This window comes from Saimiri boliviensis, chromosome 7 (genome assembly GCF_048565385.1).
Source record: "Saimiri boliviensis isolate mSaiBol1 chromosome 7, mSaiBol1.pri, whole genome shotgun sequence".
Classification (NCBI taxonomy): domain Eukaryota; kingdom Metazoa; phylum Chordata; class Mammalia; order Primates; family Cebidae; genus Saimiri; species Saimiri boliviensis.
Genome location: NC_133455.1, coordinates 105,096,804 through 105,120,412, shown reverse-complemented (window position 1 = coordinate 105,120,412; position 23,609 = coordinate 105,096,804). Strand labels below are relative to the sequence as shown.

Sequence of the window (23,609 nt, the reverse complement as noted above, 5' to 3'; positions counted from 1 at the left end):
AAATATATACTTAAAATTTTGATTTTGAAAATATCTGCCTTGTGTATAAAAGAATTCATGAGACTTAAGAAATTTTCCTTACTGATCCCTAAATTTAGAGGGTTCTTCCAAACAATGGAAAGAGTTATTGCAATGTATGCAGAGAATAGCTTCTGCATGGAGAGGAGCTGCATTTGTTTTTTGAAATTTCTGGAACAAGCCATCTGTCTACTTGCATGTTCATTCATTTATTCATTCATTGTTTTTAAAATAAGCACTGTTTATTACACTGGGTATTGGTTTTAGAGAAAACGTTACTTTTAAATATTTATTTGAAACTAAGATTATTTGCAGGGTTCTAAGGTCATGAGTTAAAATAATAATGATGAAAGGCATCTTTTTGGAGTATACTAATGTATTACTTTCATACTCATACTTTAGTCTCCGAATTACATTTCTTTGAAGAGTGGTTTTTTTTTGTGTGTGTGATAAGAACACAACATAAGTTTTTATTCTTACCAAATTAAAAAATATACAATACAGTATTGTTAATCATAGACACTATACTATACAGTAGTTCTTTAAGACTTATACTGCACATCTGAAACTTAAAAAATATATATATATATATATTTTATTGCACTTTAGGTTCTGGGGTACATGTGCAGAACATGCAGGATTGTTGCATAGCTACCTACATGGCAATTTGTTTTGCTGACTTCATTTCCCCCATCACCTATATCTGTCATTTCTCCCCATGTTATACCACCGCAACCTCCCTGCCCCCTGCTGTCCCTTCCCTATTTCCCCCCAACAGACCCCAGTGTGTGATGTCCCCCTTCCTATGTCCATGTGTTCTCATTGTTCAACACCTGCCTATGAGTGAGAATATGCAGTGTTTGAATTTCTGTTCCTGTGTCAGTTTGCTGAGAATGATGGTTTCCAGATTCATCCATGTCCCTACAAAGAACACAAACTCATCATTTTTTATGGCGGCATAATATTCCATGGTGTATATGTGCCACATTTTCCTTGTCCAGTTTATCATCAATGGGCATTTGGGTTGGTTCCAGGTCTTTGCTGTTGTAAACAGTGCCACAATGACAATACATGTGCATGTGTCTTTATAATAGAACAATTTATAATCCTTTGGATATATACCCAGTCATAGGATTGCTGGGTCAAATGGAATTTCTATTTTTAGGTCCTTGAGGAATCACCACACTGTCTTCCACAATGGTTGAACTAATTTACACTCCCACCAACAGTGTAAAAGTGTTCCTATTTCTCAACACCCTCTCCAGCATCTGTTGTCTCCAGATTTTTTAATGATCGCCATTCTAACTGGTGTGAGATGGTATCTCAATGTAGTTTTGATTTGCATTTCTCTAATGACCAGTGATGATGAGCATTTTTTCATATGTTTGTTGGCCTCATATATGTCTTCTTTTGAAAAGTGTCTGTTCATATGCCCACTTTTGAATGGGCTTGTTTGTTTTTTTCTTGTAGATCTGTTTTAGTTCTTTGTAGATTCTCAATATTAGCCTTTGTCAGATGGGTAGATTGCAAAATTTTTTTCCCATTCTGTTGGTTGCCCGTTCACTCTAATGATTGTTTCTTTTGCTGTACAGAAGCTCTGGAGTTTAATTAGATCCAATTGTCTATTTTGGCTTTTGTTGCCAATGCTTTTGGTGTTTTAATCATGGAAGTCCTTGCCTATACCTATGTCCTAAATGGTTTTGCATAGGTTTTCTTTTAGAGTTTTTATGGTGTTAGGTCTTATGTTTAAGTCCTTAATCCATCTGGAGTTAATTTTAGTGTAAGGTGTCAGGAAGGGGTTCAGTTTCTGCTTTCTGCACGTGGCTATCCAGTTTTCCCAACACTATTTATTAAACAGGGAATCCTTTCCCTGTTGCTTGTTTATGTCAGGCTTCTCAAAGATCAGATGGTTGTAGATGTGTGGCGTTGACTCTGAGGTCTCTGTTCTTTTCCACTGGTCTATATTTCTGTTTTGGTACCAGTACCATGCTGTTTTGATTACTGTAGCCTTGTAGTATAGTTTGAAGTAAGGTAGTGTGATGCCTCCAGCTTTGTTCTTTTTGCTTAGAATTGTTTTGCCTATGCAAGCTCTCTTTTGGTTCCATATGAAGTTTAAGGTGGTTTTTTCCAGTTCTTTGAAGAGGGTCACAGGTAGCTTGATGGGGATAGCTTTGAATCTGTAAATTACTTTGAGCAGTATGGCCATTTTCACAATGTTGATTCTTCCTAACCATGAGCATGGAATGGTTTTCCATCTGTTTGTGTCCTCTCTTATTTCCTTGAGGAGTGGTTTGTAGTTCTGCTTGAAAAGGTCCTTCACGTCCCTTGTTAGTTGTATTCCTAGGTATTTTATTCTCTTTGTAGCAATTGTGAATGGCAGTTCGTTCTTGATTGGGCTCTCCTTAATTCTGTTATTGGTGTAAAGGAATGCTTGTGATTTCTGCACATTGATTTTGTATCCCGAGACTTTGCTGAAGTTGCTTATCAGCTTACGGAGATTTTGGGCTGAGACAATGGTGTCTCCTAAATAAACAATCATGTCATTTGCAAATAGAGACAATTTGACTTCCCCCTTTCTTAATTGACTGCCCTTTATTTCTTTTTCTTGCCTGATTGTTCTGACTAGAACTTCCAATACTATATTGAAAAGGAGTGGTGAGAGAGGGCATCTTTGTCTAGTGCCAGATTTCAAAGGGAATGCTTCCAGTTTTTGTCCATTCAGTATGATATTGGCTGTGGTTTTGTGATAAAGAATTGTTTTTATTTTGAGATACATTCCATTGATACCTAGTTAATTGAGAGTTTTTAGCTAAAGGGCTGTTGAATTTTGTTGAAGGCCTTTTCTGCATCTATTGAGATTATCATGTGGTTTTTATCTTTGGTTCTGTTTATGTGGTGAATTATGTTTATAAATTTGCATATGTTGAACCAGGCTTGCATCCCAGGAATGAAGCCTACTTGATTGTGATTAATAAGCTTTTTGATGTACTGTTGCAATTGGTTTGCTGGTATTTTATTGAAGCTTTTTGCATTTGTGTTCCTCATGGATACTGGCCTGAAGTTTTCTTTTCTTGTTGAGTCTCTAACAGGTTTTGGTATCAGGATGATGTTAGTCTCATAAAATCATTTGCTAAGGATTCTCTCTTTTTGGAGTATTTGGAATAGTTTCAGGAGTGGTACCAGCTTCTCTTTGTATGTCTGGTAGAATTCAGCTGTGAATCCATCTGGACCTGGGCATTTTTGGTTTGTTAGGCTAATTAATTGCTGCCTCAACTTCAGCCCTTGTTATTGGTCTATTCAGGGTTTCGACTTCTTCCTGGTTTAGTCTTGGGAGGGTGCAAGTGTCCAGGAATTTATCCATTTCTTCCGGGTTTACTGGTTTATGTGCATAGAGTTGTTTGTAGTAATCACTGATGGTGGTTTGTATTTCTGTAGAATCTGTGGTTATATCCCCTTTATTGTTTTTTATTGCATCTATTTGATTCTTCTCTCTTCTTTTTTACTAATCTGGCTACCAGTCTGTCTATATTGTTGATCTTTTCAAAAAACCAGCTCCTGGATTTATTGGTTTATTTTAAGGGTTTTTTTGTGTCTCTGTCTCCTTCAGTTCTGCTCTGATCTTAGTTATTTCTTGCCTTCTACTAGCTTTTGAGTTTTTTTCATCTTGCTCCTCTAGCTGATCTTCCAATTTTGATGATAGGGTGTTGATTTGATATCTTTCCTTGCTTCTCATATGGGCATTTATTACTATAAATTTCTCTGTAGACACTGCTTTAAATGTGTCCCAGAGATTCTGATAAGTTGTGTCTTTCTTCTCATTGGTTTCAAAGAACATCTTTATTCCTGCCTTCATTTCATTGTTTATCCAGTCAACATTCAAGAGCCAGTTGTTCAGATTCAATGAAATTGTGTAGTTCTGAGTTAGTTTCTGAATCCTGAATTCTAATTTGATTGCACTGTGGTCTGATAGACTGTTTGTTATTATTTCCATTCTTTTGCATATCTGAGGAGTGATTTACTTCCAATTATGTGGTCACTTTTAGAGTAGGTGTGATGTAGTGCTGAGAAGAATGTAAATTCTGCAGATTTGGGGTGGAGAGTTCTATAGATGTCTATTAGGTTTGCTTGGTCTAGATCTGAGTTCAAATCCTGGATATCCTTGTGAATTTTCTGTCTCATTAATCTGTCTAATATTGACAGTGGGGTGTTAAAGTCTTCCACTATTATTGTGTGGGAATCTAACTCCCTTTGTAGGTCATTAAGAACTTGTTTCATGTATCTGGGTGCTAATGTATTGGGTTCATATATATTTAGGATTGTTAGCTCTTCTTGTTGCATTGATCCTTTTACCATTATGTAATGCCCTTCTTTGTCTCTTTTGATCTTTGTTGGTTTAATGTCTATTTTATCAGAGACTAGGATTGCAATTCCTGCTTTTTTTGCTCTCTATTTGCTTTGTTAATCTCCCTCCATCCCTTTATTTTTAGCCGTCGTATGTCCTTGCATGTGAAATGGGTTTCCTGGATACAGCACACTGATGGGTTTTGAGTTTTTATCCGATTTGCCAGTCTGTGTCTTTTGACTGGGCATTTAGCCTATTTACATTTAAGGTGAGTATTGCTGTGTGTGAATTTGATCCTGCCATTTTGATGCTAGCTCGTTCTTTTGCCCATTAGTTGGTGCAGTTTCTTCATTGTGTTGATGCTGTTTACATTTTGATACCTTTTTGGAGTAGCTGCTACTGGTTGTTCCTTTCTATGTTTAGTGCTTTCATGGGCTCTTATAAGGCAGGTCTGGTTGTGATGAAATCTCTCAGCAATTGCTTTTTTATAAAGGATTTTATTTCTCATTCCCTTATGAAGCATAGTTTGGCTGGATATGAAATTCTAGGTTGAAAGTTCTTTTCTTTAAGGATGTTGATTATCAGCCCCCACTCTCTTCTAGCTTGTAGGGTTTCTGCTGAGAGATCTGCTGTGGTCTGATGGGCTTCCCTTTGTTGGTAACTCAACCTTTCTCTCTGGCTGCCCTTAGCATTTTTTCCTTCATTTCAACCCTGATGAATCTGATTATTATGTGCCTTGTTTTTGCTCTTCTTGAGGAATTTTTTTGTGGTATTCTCTGTATTTCCTGGAGTTGAATATTGGCCTGTCTTGCTAGTTTGGGGAAGTTCTTCTGGATAACATCCTGAAGACTGTTTTCCAGCTTGGATTCATTCTCTCCATCACATTCAGGTATACTCATCTAGTGTAGATTAGGTCTTTTCACTTAATCCCATATTTCTTGGAGGCTTTGTTCATTTCTTTTCACTCTTTTCCCTGATCTTACCTTCTCATTTTATTTCATTGAGTTGATCTTCAATCTCTGGTATCCTTTCTTCTGCTTGGTCAGTTTGGGTATTGAAACTCGTGTATGCTTTCCAAAATTCTTGTGTTGTTGTTTTCAGTTCCATCAGGTGATTTATATTCTTCTCTAAGCTGTTTTTTCTTGTTAGCATTTCGTCAAACCTTTTTTCAAGTTTCTTAGTTTCTTTACATTGGGTTAGAATATGTTCTTTTAGCTCAGAGAAGGTTGTTATGACTCACCTTGTGAAGTCTGTTTCTGTGAATTCATCAGACTCATTCTCCATCCAGCTTTGTTCCATTGCTGGTGAGGAGTTGTGATCCCCTGGATCAGGCGTCCCCAAACTTTTTACACAGGGGGCCAGTTCACTGTCCCTCAGACTGTTGGAGGGCCGCCACATACTGTGCTCCTCTCACTGACCACCAATGAAAGTGGTGCCCCTTCCTGAAGTGCGGCAGGGGTCAGATAAATGGCCTCAGGGGGCCGCATGCGGCCCGCAGGCCCTAGTTTAGGGATGCCTGCCCTGGATGAAGAGAGATGTTCTGGTTTTGGGTGTTTTCATCCTTTTTTTGCTGGTTTCTTCCCACCTTTATGTATTTATCTACCTGTGGTCTATGTAGTTGGTGATTTTCAGATGGGGTCTCTGTGTGGACATCCTTTTTGCTGACGATAAAGTTATTTCTTTCTGTTTTTTAGTTTTCCTTTTAACAGTCAGGTTTCTCTGCTGTAGGATTGCTGAAGGTTTCCTCCAGAACCTGCTTACCTGGGAATCACTTGCAGCAGGTGCAGAACAGTAAGGGTTGCTGCCAGTTTCTTCTTCTGTTATCTTAGTCCCAGAAAGATACCTGCCAGATGTCAGCCTGAGCTCTCCTTTATGAGATGTCTCTTTGGATATATGGGGGTCAGGAAGCTGCTTGAGGAGACAGTCTGACCCTTATAGGAGCTCAAGTGTTGAGCTGTGATCTCCGTTGTTCCATTCAGAGCTGCTGGGAAGATACCTTTAAGTCTGCTGCAGTGGCACTCATAACCACCTTTTTTCCCAGGTACTCTGTCCTGTGAATTTGGGGCTTTATTTATAAGTTCCTGACGTACTGCTGCCATTTTTCAGAGATGCCCTGCCCAGCTAGGAGGTAGCCTAGTCACAGTCTGCCAGCAGATGCATTGCTGAGCTGCCATGGGCTCTGCCCAGCTGCTGTGTAAATTTCTTTGCCATTTTGTTTATAGGGGTATAGTTAGAACTGCCTCAGTAATGGTGGTCTGCCTCAGTAATGGCGGAATGCCTCGGTAATGGCGGACTGCTTCAGTAATGGTGGACTGCCTCTGTGGTGGTGGACTCTCTCAGTAATGGTGGACACCCTTACCCCCACAGAGCTGGATTGTCCTGGGTCTAGCTGTGCTTGCTGTGAAACTCTTGATCCAGAATGTTTCAGATTGCTGGTTGTTGTCGGAGTGGGAACCACTGAGCCAGATCACCTTTCTCCCTGTTTCAGCCCCCTTATTTTCAGTTGAATGGGTGGCTCTGTCTCCCAGGTATCCAGGTGCCATTTGAAATGGCCACCCAGATTTGTGTGAGTTTTTGTGCGGAGACCCACTGCGCCAGCTGAAACAGCCGTGCTGGAAACTTACGGTGCTTTTCAGCCCAGCCTCCTGGTCTATGGGCAGTAATAACTTGTTTGGAAATGTGGTGATCACTTACCCTCTGTGATGTTCTTCCTGGGAACTGCACTCCAGGGCTGTTCCTATTCAGCCATCTTGTATCTGCCCTGAAGAGTGGTTTTCAAATGACAGTGGGTATTTGAATCAATGTCAGTGTTACAACACACATTGCTAGGTTTTATTTCCAAGTATTATAATCCAGAAAATCTGGGAATCTGTCTTTTTAAATACACCCCACGTGATTTTGATGCAGGAGGTCTGTGGATGACCCTTTAAAGAAACATGGCTTTTTAGTCCATGTAAATGGGTATGTGAAAATATTGACTTACAGCAATATCAGTATATATTTTTAAACAATTCTGTTGTACTGAATCTCCTGTTAGTTGAAAGTATATTTGTGAAAAGAACTTTGTAAACTTTAAAGCACCATATTTAAGCTTCATCATTCTTTTTTACTTTTTTTAACTTTTATTTTAGGTTCAGGATTATATGTGCAAATTTGTTATACAGGTAAACTCGTGTAACAGGGTTTTGTTGTACAGATTATTTCATCACCCAGATACTCAGCCTAGTATCTAATAGTTATTTTTTCTGATCCTCTCCCTCCTCCCACCATCCACCCTCAACAGACCCCAGTGTGTGTTGTTCCCCTCTTTGTGTCCATATGTTCTCATCATTTACTTCCCACTTTAAGTAGGAACATGTGATATTTGATTTTCTGTTCCTGTGTTGGTTTGCTAAGGATGATGGCTTCCATCTCTGTCCATGTTCCTGTAAAGGATATGATTTCATTCTTTTCTATGGCTGCATAGTACTCCATGGTGTATATGTACCACATTTTCTTCATCCAGTCTACTATTAATAGACACTTAGGTTGATTTCATGTCACTGCTATTGTGAATAGGCTGCAATGAACATATACTTGTGTGTGTCTTTATGGTAGAATAACTTATATTCTTTTGGGTGTATACCCAGTAATGGGATTATTGAGTTGAATGATAGTTCAGTTTTTAGCTCTTTAAGGAATCACCACACCAATTTCCACAGTGGTTGAACCAGTTTACATCCCCAACAACAATGTATAAGCATTCCCTTTTCTGCAATTTTGCCAGCATCTGTTATTTTTTGACTTTAATGTTAGTCATTCAGACTGGTGTGAGATGGTATCTTACTGCGGTTTTGATTTGCATTTCTCTAATCATCAGTGATACTGCATTTTTTTCATGTGCCTGTTGACTGCATGTATGTCTTCTCTTAAAAGGTGTTTGTTCATGTTCTTTGCTCACTTTTTAATAGTAATTTGGTTTTCTCTTGTAAATTTATTTAAATTCCTTATAGATGCTGGATGATAGACCTTTGTCAGATGTATAGTTTGCAGATATTTCCTCCCATTCTGTAGATTGCCTATTTGCTCTGTTCATAGTTTCTTTTGCTGTGCAGGAGCTCTTAAATTTAACTAGATCTCATTTGCCAATTTTTGCTGTTGCAATTGCTTTTGCTGTTTTCATAATGAAATCATTGCCAGTTCCTATATGCAGAATGGTATGGCCTTGGTTGTCTTCCAGGATTTTTATAGTTTTGGGTTTTTGCATAGAAGCCTTTAATCCATCATGAGTTGATTTTTGATAATGATGTAAGGAAGCATTCCAGTTTCAATCCTCTGCATATGATTAGCCATTTATTCCAGCACCATTTATTGAATAGGGAGTCGAGTCCTTTTTCCATTGTTTTTTTTTTTTTTTTTTTTTTTTTGCTCAGCTTTGTCGAAGATCAGATGGTTGTAGCTGTGTGGATTTATTTTTGGTCTCTCTATTCTGTTCCATTAGTCTGTGTGTCTTTTTTTTTTTTTTTTTTTTTTTAACCAATGCTGTTTTAGTTACTGTAGCCCTGTAGTATGGTTTGAAGTTGGGTAGCATGACACCTTTACCTTTGTTCTTTTTACTTAGAATTGCCTTGGCTATTCAGGCTCTTTCTTGGTTCCATATGAATTTTAAAATAGTTTTTTCTAGTTCTGTGAAGAATATCAATGGTAGTTTGATAGGAATAGCATTGGATGTATACATTGCTTTGGGCACTATGGTTATTTTAATGATACTGATTCTTCCTATATATAACTATAGACTATTTTCATTTGTTTGAGTTTTCTCTATTTCTTTGAGCAGTGTTTTATAATTCTTATTAGAGAGATCTGTTACCTCCCTGGCTAGCTGTATTTCTAGGTATTTTATTCTTTTTGTGGCCATTGTGAAGGGGATTGTGTTCTTTATTTGGGGTTCAAGTTGGTTATTATTGATGTGTAGGAATGGCAGTCATTTTTGTACATTGGTTTTGTGTCTTGCAACTTTGCTGAAGTTGTCAGGTTAAGGAGCCTTTGGACTGAGACTATGGGATTTTCTAGACATATAATTATTTGGTCAGCCAGCAGGGATTGTTTGACTTCCTCTTTTTCTGTTTGGATGCTTCTTTCTTTGTTTCTTTCCTTTCTTTCTTTATTTCTTTCCTCCCTTCCTTCTTCCCTTCTTTTCTTCCTTCCTCCCTCCCTCCTTTCTTTTTTCCCTCTCTCTCTCTCCCTCCCTTCCTTCCTTCCTTCCTTCCTTTCCTTCCCTCCCTCCCTTCCTCCCTCTCTCTCTCTTTCTTTCTTTCTGCCTTCCTTCCTTCCTTCTTTCCTTTCTTCCTTCCTTTCTTTCTTTCTTTCCTTCCTTCTTTCTTTCCTCTTCCTCTTTCTCTTTCCTTCTCCTGATTGCTCTGGCCAAGACTTCCAGTACTATGTTAAATAGAAATAATGAGAAAGGGCACGCTTATCTTGTACCAGTTTTCAAGGGAAATTCTTCCTGCTTTTCCCCATTCAGTATAATAGTCATTGTGGCTTTGTCATAGATCACTCTTACTATTTTGAAGTATGTTTCTTCAATCCCTAGTTTGTGAAGAGCTCTTAACATGAAGGAGTGTTAAATTTTATTGAAAGCCTTTTCTGCCTCTATTGAGATAATCATGTGATATTTGTCTTTTGTTCTGTTTATGCAATGAATTACATTTATTAATTTGCGTTTGTTGAACCAACTTTGCATGCCAGGGATGAAGTCTACTTGATTGTGTTGGATAAACTTTTTGAGGTGCTGCTGGATTTGGTTTGCAAGTATTTTGTTGAGGATTTTTCTATCAGTATTTATCAAGAATATTAGCCTGAAGTTTTCTTTTTTTGCTGTGTCTCTACCAGCTTTTGGTATCAGGATGATGCTGACCTCACAGAATGAGTTAGAGAGGAGTCACTCCTCCTCAGTTTTTCTGGAATAGTTTCAGTAGGAATGGTACCAGCTCTTTTTTGTACATCTGGTAGAATTCATCTGGGAATCATGTGGTCCTGGGATTTTTTGGATGATAGGCTACTTATTACTGATTCAATTTTAGAGCTCATTATTGGTCTGCCCAGGGATTCATTTTCTTCCACCTTCAGCCTGGCAGGGTGTATGTGTCCAGGAGTTCATCCATTTTTTCTAGGTTTTCTAGTTCATGTGTGTAGAGATGTTCATAGTAGTCTCTGAGAGTTATTTGTATTTCTGTGGGCTCAGTGGCAAACCCCCTTTGTCATTTCTGATTGTATATATTTGGATCTTCTCTCTTTTCTTTATAATTAGTCATTATTATTGATTGTAATTGTGTCATATAGGCAGCTGGCTGTGATCACGTGTTAAACTCCAGTGCCAAGATAGACAAATGTGGAGTGTGTGGTGGGGATAACTCTTCATGCAAGACAATAACAGGTGTCTTCAACAGTTCTCACTATGGTAAGTTGTGTATTTGTTTCTAGTTTTCCCTTTTAGTTAGTACAATAATGGAGTCTGTAAAGAAGATGTAATAGTAATTCTCTGTTACTGTTTTGTCTACTCTACACCCTTAGCCCAAAATAATTGTTAAGGAAAAATTTCCTAATATAAAACAGTTAAATACTGTATTAGACCAGATGGATCCTTGATTAATGAATTCACCTGCCTCAGGCAAATCTGATTCTTAAAAATGTATTAGATGCATTTACTAGAGTAAATTCAATGCTATTTGACGGTGATGTGTGATATGTCCATAATCCTCCCATTAATTAAGTACTTTTTTTCTCTATAACCTAAAATGTATATATTAGTGAATTTTTTCTAGAAAACTTGCTTTTAAATATTTTTGTACTAGAATCACTTTCTTTTTTGTTATGACTTGGCCTGTTACATTTCTTATTAAAGGTAGGTAGAAAATGTTGATTGGAAGTGAGGGATAAAACCATTAACTTAAATGTTTTCTGAATTAAATGTTTCAGAATTATTATCACATTTGATTTTCCAGGCAGTATCTGGATCACATATGTAACTGATATTTGGCCATGATTTAATTTTTCTTCAAAATATCATGAAAATATAGAAGATATTTTCCATTGTAAAGTTTTCTGGGCAAACATTTTTTGTTTTTATGATAATAAAAGCAGATCTTTAAAACTATCTTTGCAAATTAAAATTTATTTCTTACAACTTTATTTATTTATTTATTTAGAGGCAGGGTCTTACTCTGTTGTCCAAGCTGCAGTACAGTGGCATAATCATAGCTGACTGCAGCTCTGAACTCCTGGGTTCCAGCAATCTTTCCAGCTCCTTATCCCAAGTATCTAGAACTACAGGTGCTCACCACCATGCCCAGCTAATTGTGTGTGTGTGTGTGTGTGTGTGTGTGTGTGTGTGTGTGTGTGTAGAGATGGGGTCTCACTGTGTTGCCAGGTTGATCTCAAACTCCTAGCCTTAAGGAATTCTCCTATCTTGACATCCCAAAGTGCTGAAATTATAGGCATGAACCCCTACACCTAACCTAATTTTTGTAGTCTCATTGTTAAACTTTAAATTGTGTTCATATATGTTCAAATTGTTAATTCCATTAGAGCAGTATAATTTAAAACTCAAAATTTGTATTTTTATGTATGTGAAAATTATAGTACATTTTATACTTTGATACTTATAAATCTCAGTTACTAGATGATTTGATATCTGATTCTTCTAGTTATTACCCGAGAGCTACATACCTTTGATTCCCTTCTATAATACGTGGCATATACTTATTACAGTCTGTATTTACTGAAAAATAGTTTTTCTAGGATAAAGCTACATGAAGCAAATTAGGATCAAATATGTAATCTTGTGTAAATTGTACTGTGCATTAATCAGTTTGCAAATAGAAAAATGTGTTAAACTCATTTGCAAGGTCTAATTAGCATTTGTCACATTTCTGCCCCCTGGTGGTAGCCTTCATCTTATCAACTTTGCAATGCCTTGGGCTTGCTTTCTTGAAAAAAAAATAAAATAAAATGAATAGTAAAGGCATAAATAGTAAAAGTAATGGGTGAGAATACTTTATAGTGAAAAGGAGATGAATTAAAATTATTCTTGTATATCAATAACCTACAACCAGTATGCATATAGATACTGAATCATCAAACTATCATCTTATATTAAAAATGCTATACCTTAGATATAAATAAGGCTGCTCTAAAGCACATGCAAGATAGTCTGACATTAGAGTTGTAAATTTAAGCTGTTTTTAAAATGTTTTCTTAAGTTAATACTATATTTATCAAAAGTAGTGTATAAGAAAATTACTTTTACTCATGATGTAGTAAGTAGGGAGAAATCCTAATAAGGGAAAGAAATAACTTAGAATACTAACCCTAAAGTATAATTAATTGTATACTTAAAAACTTGAGTATTTGGACAACTATGCAATGTGTGTTTAGTGTTGGGAAAACATTTTTTCTTAATGTCTGTTAGATAAAATGTTTCCTCTTTTGAGCAGGGCCAATGTCGCTGAATTTGGCCTCATAAAATGGAAATATTACTTTCATTTCACTTGAGTAAACTTTTTACTTTTCTCATAACAAGTTTATTAGTATTCTTGTAAAAATAATTAAAATTTGGGGAATAGATAGATTCTTGCTTATACTACAAATTAAAAGCCGAAGAAAAACTTGAGCTTTCAACTTTTTATTTTTTAAGATTTTTCAATAATGAAATTGAAAAATTTTATTATTTTACTATTTACTGCATCTGTGTGAACATATTATAGCAACATCCAACTATTTTAATACCTCCTGGATTTGTGAATCGTGTTAAAAATCTCTTTTTTTTCTCCAGCAGGAAGTATAAAATATAAAAGTATTAACCAAGTTTAAAAATGAGTATATGTACCAAGTATCTCAGGAGCCAAAATACTAGCTTCATTTCATTCTATATTAAGAATATAGAAGTAGAATTAGCAAAACATTAGGGAAAGTTAAGAATATTAAACTCTGTTTCTAGAAAACAACCACTCTTTCTGAATCCTCAGTAATTTAGGGAAGGTACTGACTCAAAAGGAATAACCACTGTGTAATTTTTGTAAAGATACAACAAAATTAAGTCTGACTATGTTATTCATATTTTTCATTCATTTAGCAGTAATAACCTATGGGCCATCTGCTTTTTATGAAATTTAACATATGTAAAATTATATTACAGGTTATAACGTTGTTGTAAAGATTCCCGCAGGAGCAACAAACATTGACATTCGTCAGTACAGCTATTCTGGACAACCAGATGACACTTACCTTGGTAAACATTTCTCTCTCTCTCTTTTTTTTTATTGCATTTTATGTTTTGGGGTACATGTGAAGAACATACAAGATTGTTGCATAGGTACACACATGGCAGTGAGATTTGCTGCCTTCCTCCCCCTCACCTATATCTGACATTTCTCCCCATGCTATCTCTCCCCACCTCCCCACCCCCCGTCCCTTCCCCATTTCCCCTCAACAGTCCCCAGTGTATAGTGCTCCCCTCCCTGTGTCCACGTGTTCTCATTGTTCAACACCCACCTATGAGTGAGAATATACGGTGTTTGATTTTCTGCTCTTGTGTCAGTTTGCTGAGAATGATGGTTTCCAGGTTCATCCATGTCCCTAGAAAGACACGAACTCATCGTTTTTGATGGCTGCATAATATTCCATGGTGTATATGTACCACATTTTCCCTGTCCAGTCTGTCATCAATGGGCATTTGGGTTGGTTCCAGGTCTTTGCTATTGTAAACAGTGCTGCAATGAACATTCGTGTGCATGTTCCTTATAGTAGAACGATTTATAATCCTTTGGATATATACCCAGTCATAGGATTGCTGAGTCAAATGGAATTTCTATTTCTAGGTCCTTGAGGAATCGCCACACTGTCTTCCGCAATAGTTGAACTAATTTACACTCCCACCAACAGTGTAAAAGTGTTCCTATTTCTCCACATCCTCTCCAGCATCTGTTGTCTCCAGATTTTTTAATGATCGCCATTCGAACTGGCGTGAGATGGTATCTCAATGTAGTTTTGATTTGCATTTCTCTAATGACCAATGATGATGAGCATTTTTTGATATGTTTGTTGGCCTCCTGTATGTCTTCTTTTGTAAAGTATCTGTTCATATCCTTCACGCACTTTTGAATGGGCTTGTTTGTTTTTTTCTTGTAGATCTGTTTTAGTTCTTTGTAAATTCTGGATATTAGCCTCTTGTCAGATGGGTAGACTGCAAAAATTTTTTCCCATTCTGTTGGTTGCCGATTCACTCTACTGACTGTTTCTTTTGCCGTGCAGAAGCTGTGGAGTTTGATTAGGTCCCATTTGTCTATTTTGGCTTTTGTTGCCAATGCTTTTGGTGTTTTGGTCATGAAGTCCTTGCCTATGCCTATGTCCTGAATGGCTTTGCCTAGATTTTCTTCTAGGGTTTTTATCGTGTTAGGTCTTATGTTTATGTCTTTAATCCATCTGCAGTTAATTTTAGTGTAAGGCGTCAGGAAGGGGTCCAGTTTCTGCTTTCTGCATATGACTAGCCAGTTTTCCCAACACCATTTATTAAACAGGGAATCCTTTCCCCATTGCTTGTTTTTGTCAGGTTTGTAAAAAATCAGATCGTTGTAGATATGTTGTGTTTCCTCCGAGGCCCCTGTTCCATTGGTCTATATCTCTGTTTTGGTACCAGTACCATGCTGTTTTGATTACTGTAGCCTTGTAGTATAGTTTGAAGTCCAGTAGCGTGATGCCTCCTGCTTTGTTCTTATTGCTTAGAATTGACTTGGCTATGTGGGCTCTCTTTTGGTTCCATATGAAGTTTAAGGTGTTTTTTTCCAGTTCTGTGAAGAAGGTCATTGGTAGCTTGATGGGAATAGCGTTGAATCTGTAAATTACTTTGGGCAGTATGGCCATTTTCACGATGTTGATTCTTCATAACCATGAACATGTAATGTTTCTCCATCTGTTTGTGTCCTCTCTTATTTCATTGAGCAGTGGCTTGTAGTTCTCCTTGAAGAGGTTCTTTACGTTCCTTGTTAGTTGTATTCCTAGGTATTTTATTCTCTTTGTAGCAATTGTGAATGGCAGTTCATTCTTGATTTGGCTCTCTTTAAGTCTGTTACTGATGTATAGGAATGCTTGTGATTTTTGCACATTGATTTTGTATCCTGAGACTTTGCTGAAGTTGCTTATCAGTTTCAGGAGATTTTGAGCTGAGACGATGGGGTCTTCTAGATATACACTCATGTCATCTGCAAATAGAGACAATTTGATTTTCTCCTTTCCTTTTTGAATACCCTTTATTTTTTTTTCTTGCCTGATTTCTCTTGCTGGTAAACATTTCTCTTAAACAGCAACCAGTATGTAGCTCATGTGCAATTTCGTGGAAGTTTGTAGTTGGTGTAAATTCTTGGAAAGCAACAAGATTCCCTTTAGCAAACATGCAATTTCATTTCATACTGAGCTTAGGGCTCCCTATGCATATGTTCTTAAGCAATCCAAAATGTATTACTAAAAAAAAAAACTAAATGAAATTCTGAACAATAATTTGTTTTCAGTTTTTTCTCATGAGAGTATTTTAGATAACCAGATATTATAGTCAATTAGTTGCATGTGTATTTAGAATAAAATTCTCTTCTATCATTTTGTCTAATATTAATTATAGAATTCTTTGAAATTAAATGTTTTAAATAATTTTTTCAAGTTTTTTTTACTATGTAGCTGAAGTATTTGAATACAGTTTTTTTTAAAACCTTTTGGATTTTTTTAAAAAGCCAGAAAAAGAATTGTGGTTTCACATTTTTATATGTTAATGAATGTAGTCAGAGTATATTGTCTGTTAGCTATTGCTAAAGTATAGACTTAATTTATGTTATTTATTTTTACAAATTAGCTTTCAGGCTTAAAGAATTTTACTTTAGACACAAATATGAGAAGAATGTTTTACACAGTTTCCTTCTGCCCGAGAAACATCTTAATACAGTTATCTGTAATTTACTAAACTGGAGTAGGTAGGTAATGATGCAGAGCTGGTATTGAGAAAGCATCTGCTGCACATTAATAAGATGTGAAATACTGACTCAGATAATTAGGCTGTGTAAATGGCAATCTGAATCTGTAATGAACAGCCTATCTCAGGAATTGCATTTGGAACTATAAACTCAAATGTAAAGGGAACAACTGCTTAATGGATACAAGGTTTCCTTTTGGGTGAACAGGTTTTGGGACTAGATAGAGGTAATGATTGTACATCATTGTGAATATATAAATGCCATTGAATTGTTTGTTTAACAATGGTTAATTTTATGTTATATTAGTTTCACCTCATTAAAAATGCAAAATATTCATTAAATAAAATCAAATGTAAGTTGTTTGAATTATTGGCCTTTTACATTTAGTTGAAATACTTTTCCTTGTGTTAAAAATATTACCTCAGTGCATATATATATATATATATATATATATATATATTCTATAGGCATATATTAGTGTCTGTCACTGGGAAAAAGAGAACAAGAAGGGGACATGAACAGAGAGGGAAATACGAGTATCATTCTGAAAAGCAGATATCCATGTATGTGTTAACAAGGGATAAAGGGCTTTTCTATGAAAGATCTAGACATTTGTGTAGAGAATGGTATAGTCATTGCATGCATGGCCTTCTAGAATGTTAAGACTAGAGTTTTAAAGCTTTGTACCTTTTTTCTAAGATAAGCATAAAGGGAATGTTGCAGCAATCTGGCTGCTCCTTCTTTCCCTACCATTGATGACAAGGATGATTGAACTAATCTATCTGCTGGGGTCATGACTTCTTTCTGCTTTCCCATTTCCTGTTTGTCTCTTCTGATGCTACATGCTTCATGGAAGAAGATGACTATCTGAGATAGAAAAATACAGAGTGAATGTATTTTAATATCTTTGGCTGATGTGCGGAAGTGACCCAACTTATTGATTAAATCCCACATTACAGTAAAATGAAGTTTATTTCCTCAACATTAATTTAAATTTACGTCTTTAATTTCAAAAAAGGATTCGAACTTTAAAAGTTAGACTAGGCCGGGCATGGTTGCTCATGCCTGTAATCCTATTACTTGAGAGGCCGAGGCAGGTGAATCACCTGAGGTCAGGAGTTTGAGACTGACCTGGCCAACATGGCAAAACCCTGTCTCTACTAAAAATACAAATATTAGCTGGGTGTGGTGACACATGCCTGTAATCCCAGCTACTTGGGAGGCTGAGGCAGGTGAATCACTTGAACCCAGGAGGCGGAGGTTGCAGTGAGCCGATGTGCTATTTCACTCCAGCCTAGGAGATAGAGCAAGACTCCATCTTTAAAAAAAAAAAAAAAAAAAAAAATGGTTAAACAGATATTTTCTGTGTTGTTGGTTGGGTTTACTATTTCATGAGTTTTGCTTATATTCTTTTACAGCATTATCTGACGCTGAAGGGAATTTTATTTTAAATGGAAATTTTGTTCTAAGTAGATCAAGAAAAGAAGTCAATGTGCAAGGAACAAGAACTGTTATTGAATACAGTGGATCAGACAACTCAGTTGAAAGAATTAATAGTACTAATCGACAAGAGAAAGAACTTATTTTGCAGGTAAGTTCTGTCATCAGTAGTAACACTTAGATTTAATTATATTAGTAAACTACTGGTTAAGTGCTTATTATAAAATGTAAAATGATGTCTTAAGAATATATTTTTTTATGAATTAATTGTATGTTTCTTTGTATTCTTATTGAGGTGTTGTGTGTGGGTAATTTATACAACCCTGATGTACGTTACTCCTTCAATATCCCTTTGGAAGAGAGGAGCGACAGGTTCACATGGGACCCCTATGGACCATGGGAAGACTGTACCAAAATGTGTCAAGGTATACTGGCATTCAATATGGGATGAAAGAGTGTGCATTCTGGCATCATTCTGGGCATTTTTGAGTCTGGGTACATATGGAATCCTTCCCACTGTCCATACAGTTATCCCACACAGACATACAAAGGTTTTTAATCATTTTTTCCTTTCTACTTTTCTCGCTGATTCTCTTATACTTAACAGCACTATTTAATGCTACTCTTTTCAAACTTCTCTATTACTGTTCTTTTACTTTCCCATTCTTAGTCTCTTTTTCACAGCCACAGAAAATTTCTGTAACTTATATATATCCTACTTCTTAGTGAAATCTGCCTTTTCTTCCACTCATCTTCACACACTCTTTCTCAACAACCTGGCTTCCTCTTTTATTGTTGAGATATCAAACATTATTTTATCTTTGTATTTTCCTTCCCTGACCGTGAGAAAGTATAATTGTACAGATGGCATGAAAAACTGAAAGAAATAGAATGGAAAAGGAGCACAGTGGGAACCGCAGGGCAATTTATAGTAAGGAAATAAAGTGTAAAGACTGGAGTCTGTGCAGTCTGTAATTATGGATATTTGTGTAATACTATGTTCAATGCAATAAATATTTATTGAAGGAATATATCCAGATTATTAAGATCCCAATTCTGCATTCACTTTTAGTCTAGTGCTTGAAACAGGTGCATGAATATATATGTTAGTTTATAAAATGATAAATACAGTACTATAGATATGCACAGTATGGACCTTAGAAAAGGTGGAGGGAGCAGTTTTTGAGGAGACTGAAGCTGAAGATAGAGAATGTTGTGTAGAATGGGGAAAAAAAGTTTTCATGAAGATTAGAGAAAAAGTTTGGGAATTAGGGCAGCAGTGGGTCAGAGGAAAGGAAGCCCAGAACCATGGGGAGATGGGCTTATCATAGAAAGTGTGCTGCCAGAGGGAGTGACCAAAGATGGTGAGAATGTGAAGAACAGTCTAACAAACTGACCTGACAAAGTGCCAAAGGAACTGTGGTGCCCTATTCTGGAAGAGGCACAGTCTTTTTCCTGTGGCATCTAGACAGTACTTCCCACAATGCTTTCGTGGGAACAAATGTTCCTGTTACTGTTTAAGCAGTGTCTCAGTGGAGGGATACAAGGAGATGATGCGTGATTGACTGGGATAAATGCTAGAGGTAGAAAACACAGAGCTTTGGTTAGCAGTGAAGATGGAAGAATTTATTTTGTCAGAAAGGCCCTGAATATCCTTTTAGAAGACAATTGGAATTTTGGGAGCTGGAACCAGCATTCCAGCTTGAGTGGGTAAGCTTGTCTGTGACCATGGATATAGGGAGCTAGAAAGATAAATTCTAGCAACAGGAGAATGAAGGAACATTTTAAAATGCAAGGAACACACCAAGAATAACAAGATTCAAAATGGAAGTTTGGACAAACATGGTGAGAGATGATTTGGGAGTCCAAAGCAGGAGAGTTCTCTTAAACAATCATGTGCAAGGGAAAAGGAATCCTTATTTCTTTTACCACATAGTGTCTTATGATGATGTTCCTATTTTGTGTAAGTTTTTTTACTTTCTCTAAAATTACATTTCCTAAGTTTTGTTTATTTCAGTGTCCTGAAAGTTATCAGTACTCAAACTTTTTGTCAGAACTATATGTTCTATCTTAATATTTTCAAGCATATTATAGAACTTATCAATTTGATTTTTTCTTCATTTCTTCTTTACCTTTGGCTACTGTGGCCCTCTTTTCTCTAATTTGTCTGTGTTGCTTTTCAGGCTTGTTTAATGACTGTCATCTTGAGATTTCCCTTCATTATTGTCCTGGTAATTCTCTTCAGTATTCTGTGCTAGATTCCTTGTTTTCTAAATCTTATCAATCCCTCTTTTTGATTTATTTCTTTCATTGGGTGGAACATATCCCTCAGTATTTTCTTGAGAAAAAAAGTAGATTCTTTTGAGACCTTTCATATCTGAAAATGTCATAATTATATTCTCATGCTTGGTCAGTAGTTTGGTTGGTATAAATAGAGATTATTTTTCTTTAGAATTTTGAATACCTTGTTTTCTGGCTTATTTTCTGATTTTCTGTGCTTGTACATAGCATGTTATATTCTGCAAGTTTTGTGGATCCTCTCTTTAATTCTAGTGGTATGAAATTTCAGGACAATGTGCCTTGATTTGGTTGTTTTTTCATCTTTTTTTCTAGGCAATTAAGATGCCATTCCAATTTGGAAACATAAATCTTTGTCTTGAGAAGTTTTATCATGTTCTTTGATGACTTCCTCATGTTAGCTTTTCTCTTATATCTTTGGGAAATTACTATTATTTGGATGTTCACATTCCTAAACTGATTTTTTATTTTCTAATATATTCTCTCAATTTCACTGTTTTCTTAATGTTTCTTCTCATAACATCTTGCTTTTGTTTTATGAATGTCATACCTTCTATTGTATCTCTGAGTGTATTAATCATAGTCTTTAGTTTCCTTCTGCTCCCTGATTTATATGGGTTTCATCCTAGTTCTATTTTGTTATTGTTTATTTTACATTTTTTTGTGTGTTCAAAGCATTCTTAAAATGTTTACTGATCTTGTGCTGTTCACTCATATTTTAAAAGTACAAAAATTCTGATTGAAAGTCCTCTCTGAATCAGACAAGTTAACTAGAAGTTAAGTTATAGAGTAATTTGGTAATTAAGTAGCCCTCTCATATGTCATTGGAGAGAAGCTCCAAATGTTATTGTCAGTTGATTGTTTTTCTTGAGTTAAACAGCACCACAAGGGAGGAATTCTCTCATCTTCTGATAGTCATGAGGGGGCTGCAGAACAACAGAAGTTGGCATGGTGCCAGCGGGAAACTGAGTGCTGAATGGGCTGGGGTTACATCATTCAGTGTGGAGAATTTTACTTAGCCACACTGTTTCAGTAGGATGTGTTCCCAGCTGTTCTCAGCTGTGTCTTATGCCCTCAAGTTCACTTTTTCTAGAGCTATGCTGTCCAATATGGTAGCCACTAGCCACGTGTGGTTAATCTATTGAAATGTGAAATACATACTAAATTTGGAAGGCTTAGAATAAAAAAAAGAATGTAAAATATATTATTAATAATTTTATATTAATATGTTAAAATGATCATATTTAAAATATTTGGGGCTAAATATAAATGTTATTAAAATTAACCTTTTTTTTTTTTGCTTTTTAATATGACTACTAGAAAATATAAAGTTCCAGATGTGGTTCACATTCTGTTTTCATCGGACAGTGATGCTCTCAGCTAGGAAGCTAGTGGTGTAACCCTTCTTCATAAATACTTTTCAATTAGTTCTTTATTTTTTCAGACCCTCACACATTCTCCCTATCAGAGGAACCTGGTGTTTTCCATTCCTGGGCTTTTCTTGGGTTCTTTGTCATGAATGGTTTGTTTGTTATTTACTTTCCCACTTTGCAGGCTTAGATTTCATCTTCCTTGGCTCTGTTAAATAGTTATTTCCATATACGTTTCATATTCAACATTTCAAATTCAAAATCCTTGCTTTGTTTTTCTTTTCCTATTTTTGTTCTCTTAGGTTTATGCTTTTTCAGAATTTCTCATAGTTATTTGAATGGATATTTAGGAAGGAGCAGAGATAACATATATGATCACGTTTAGTTAACTGGAAGCACAAACAACAGAAATTTGTTCATGTCACTGACTGTTTAAACTCTTTACCATCTCCTCATTGCAGAAAGCATAAAGTTCAAATGACTCTGGTCAGTTACTTCTCTTAGTTTGCTTTTGCTGTAGTTATGCTGGATGCAAACAACAATCACATCTTAATTGCTTGGAACAATAAAGGCTTATTTATTGCTCATATGTTTTAGCTGCTAATTGGCTATGGCTCTACTCCAACTTGGTATCTATGTCCATGATTTTTAATATTATTTAGAGACTTTATTTTTTAGAGAAGTTTTAGGTTTACTGAAAAATGGAGTAGAAAGTACAGAAAGTTTGCATATTCATCCTTCTTCCCTGTGCCATTCCTGCCACTCACTTGCACTCCTCTATTATTAACATTTTGCATTAATGTGGCACATTGTGCAATTGATGAGCCAGTTTTGATACATTGTTATTAACCGAAGTACATAGTTTACATTAGAGTTCACTCTTCGTGTTGTAAATTCTATAGGTTTGACAAATGTATAATGACATGTAATCACCAATATAATACCATACACAGTAGTTTCACTGCCCTAAAAATCTCCGGTGCTTCAACTATTTATTCTTCCTTCCTTTGCCAACAAATGGTGACAAACACTGATCTTTTTATTGTCTGTCTATGCCTTTTTCCTTCATGATTTCAGGCTGAAAGATCAGCTCTATCTGGGAAATGATGTTCTGGATGCAGAAGCAAAAAAGAAAGAGAGCTGGGTGGGACTTGAATAGGTCACATTCCTTTTCAGTCAGTTGATAAAAGCCTGATGCCAATGGACAGGAAAGAGATCTTCTGCTACACGAAGTTACTATAACATTGTAGCAATAGAGATGCACAATCCTCTTATGGGGAAAGGGGAGGTAGCTGACAGATGACAATAATATAATGTACTGTATAGCAACAGCACTGTTCCCAGCTACTCAATTATTCACAAACAACCACTCTATCCTGCTATAGTGAATTTCTTTTTACTCCAATGCCTGTCCCATCTTCTGTACATCTCTTCATTAAGCAAACTCCTCAGTCACTCAGGATTCAGTTTACTTATCATAAAAAGTCATTCCTCACTAGATTAATATACTAGTATATCCTGTATGTTGCATGGGCAGTTTTTACTTGCTTAGCTGACTCCTTTAAGTTATTACCAGAATTGTATAATTGTAGAATGTCTAACTATGTTAATTTTCTTTTCATTTTTTATTTTCATTTGACGTTGGCCAAGGTTTTCAGAGAAGAAAAATAACTTGCATACATAAGAGTGATCATAGTGTTGTGTCTGATCAAAAATGTGACCACTTGCCTCTTCCATCGTTAGTTACTGAAAGTTGCAATACAGACTGTGAACTAAGGTAAAAACAGAAATATATATGTAATATAACCAGGTTAATAAGTGAGCTAAGATTAAAACATTTAGCACAGTGACTGATAATTAATACTCGTCATCTGCCCCTGTCATGAAAAAATTTCAGTCTCACTAATTTATGATAAAACTCAGTACATAATTGATTTGAATTTTCACTCATAGTATTTTCTGAATACCAATATATAGGTCTCAATGTTTTGCATAGAAAATGGTTGCAATTTTGTCTGTAAAATAAATACACCTAAACTCTGATCTGAAAATGGATGGCTTAAAGGTCTGAAACAATAATTTTTGTAGCACGATTCTTTATTTTCCACTGAATTAATGAATCAGTAAACTTCTGAAGTTTGGGGA

The 23,609-nt window shown here is 36.0% G+C and overlaps 1 protein-coding gene across 1 annotated transcript in view; it reads left to right on the top strand.

Moving 5' to 3' along the window:
• Positions 1-23,609, top strand: part of ADAMTS20 (ADAM metallopeptidase with thrombospondin type 1 motif 20) — a 200,746-nt gene that overhangs the window by 103,346 nt on the left and 73,791 nt on the right. Inside the window, 5 exon segments of the mRNA XM_074403153.1 lie at positions 10,682-10,799; positions 13,536-13,628; positions 17,775-17,947; positions 18,092-18,221; positions 23,115-23,241. Of these exon segments, the coding sequence (XP_074259254.1) occupies positions 10,682-10,799; positions 13,536-13,628; positions 17,775-17,947; positions 18,092-18,221; positions 23,115-23,241 (641 nt within the window).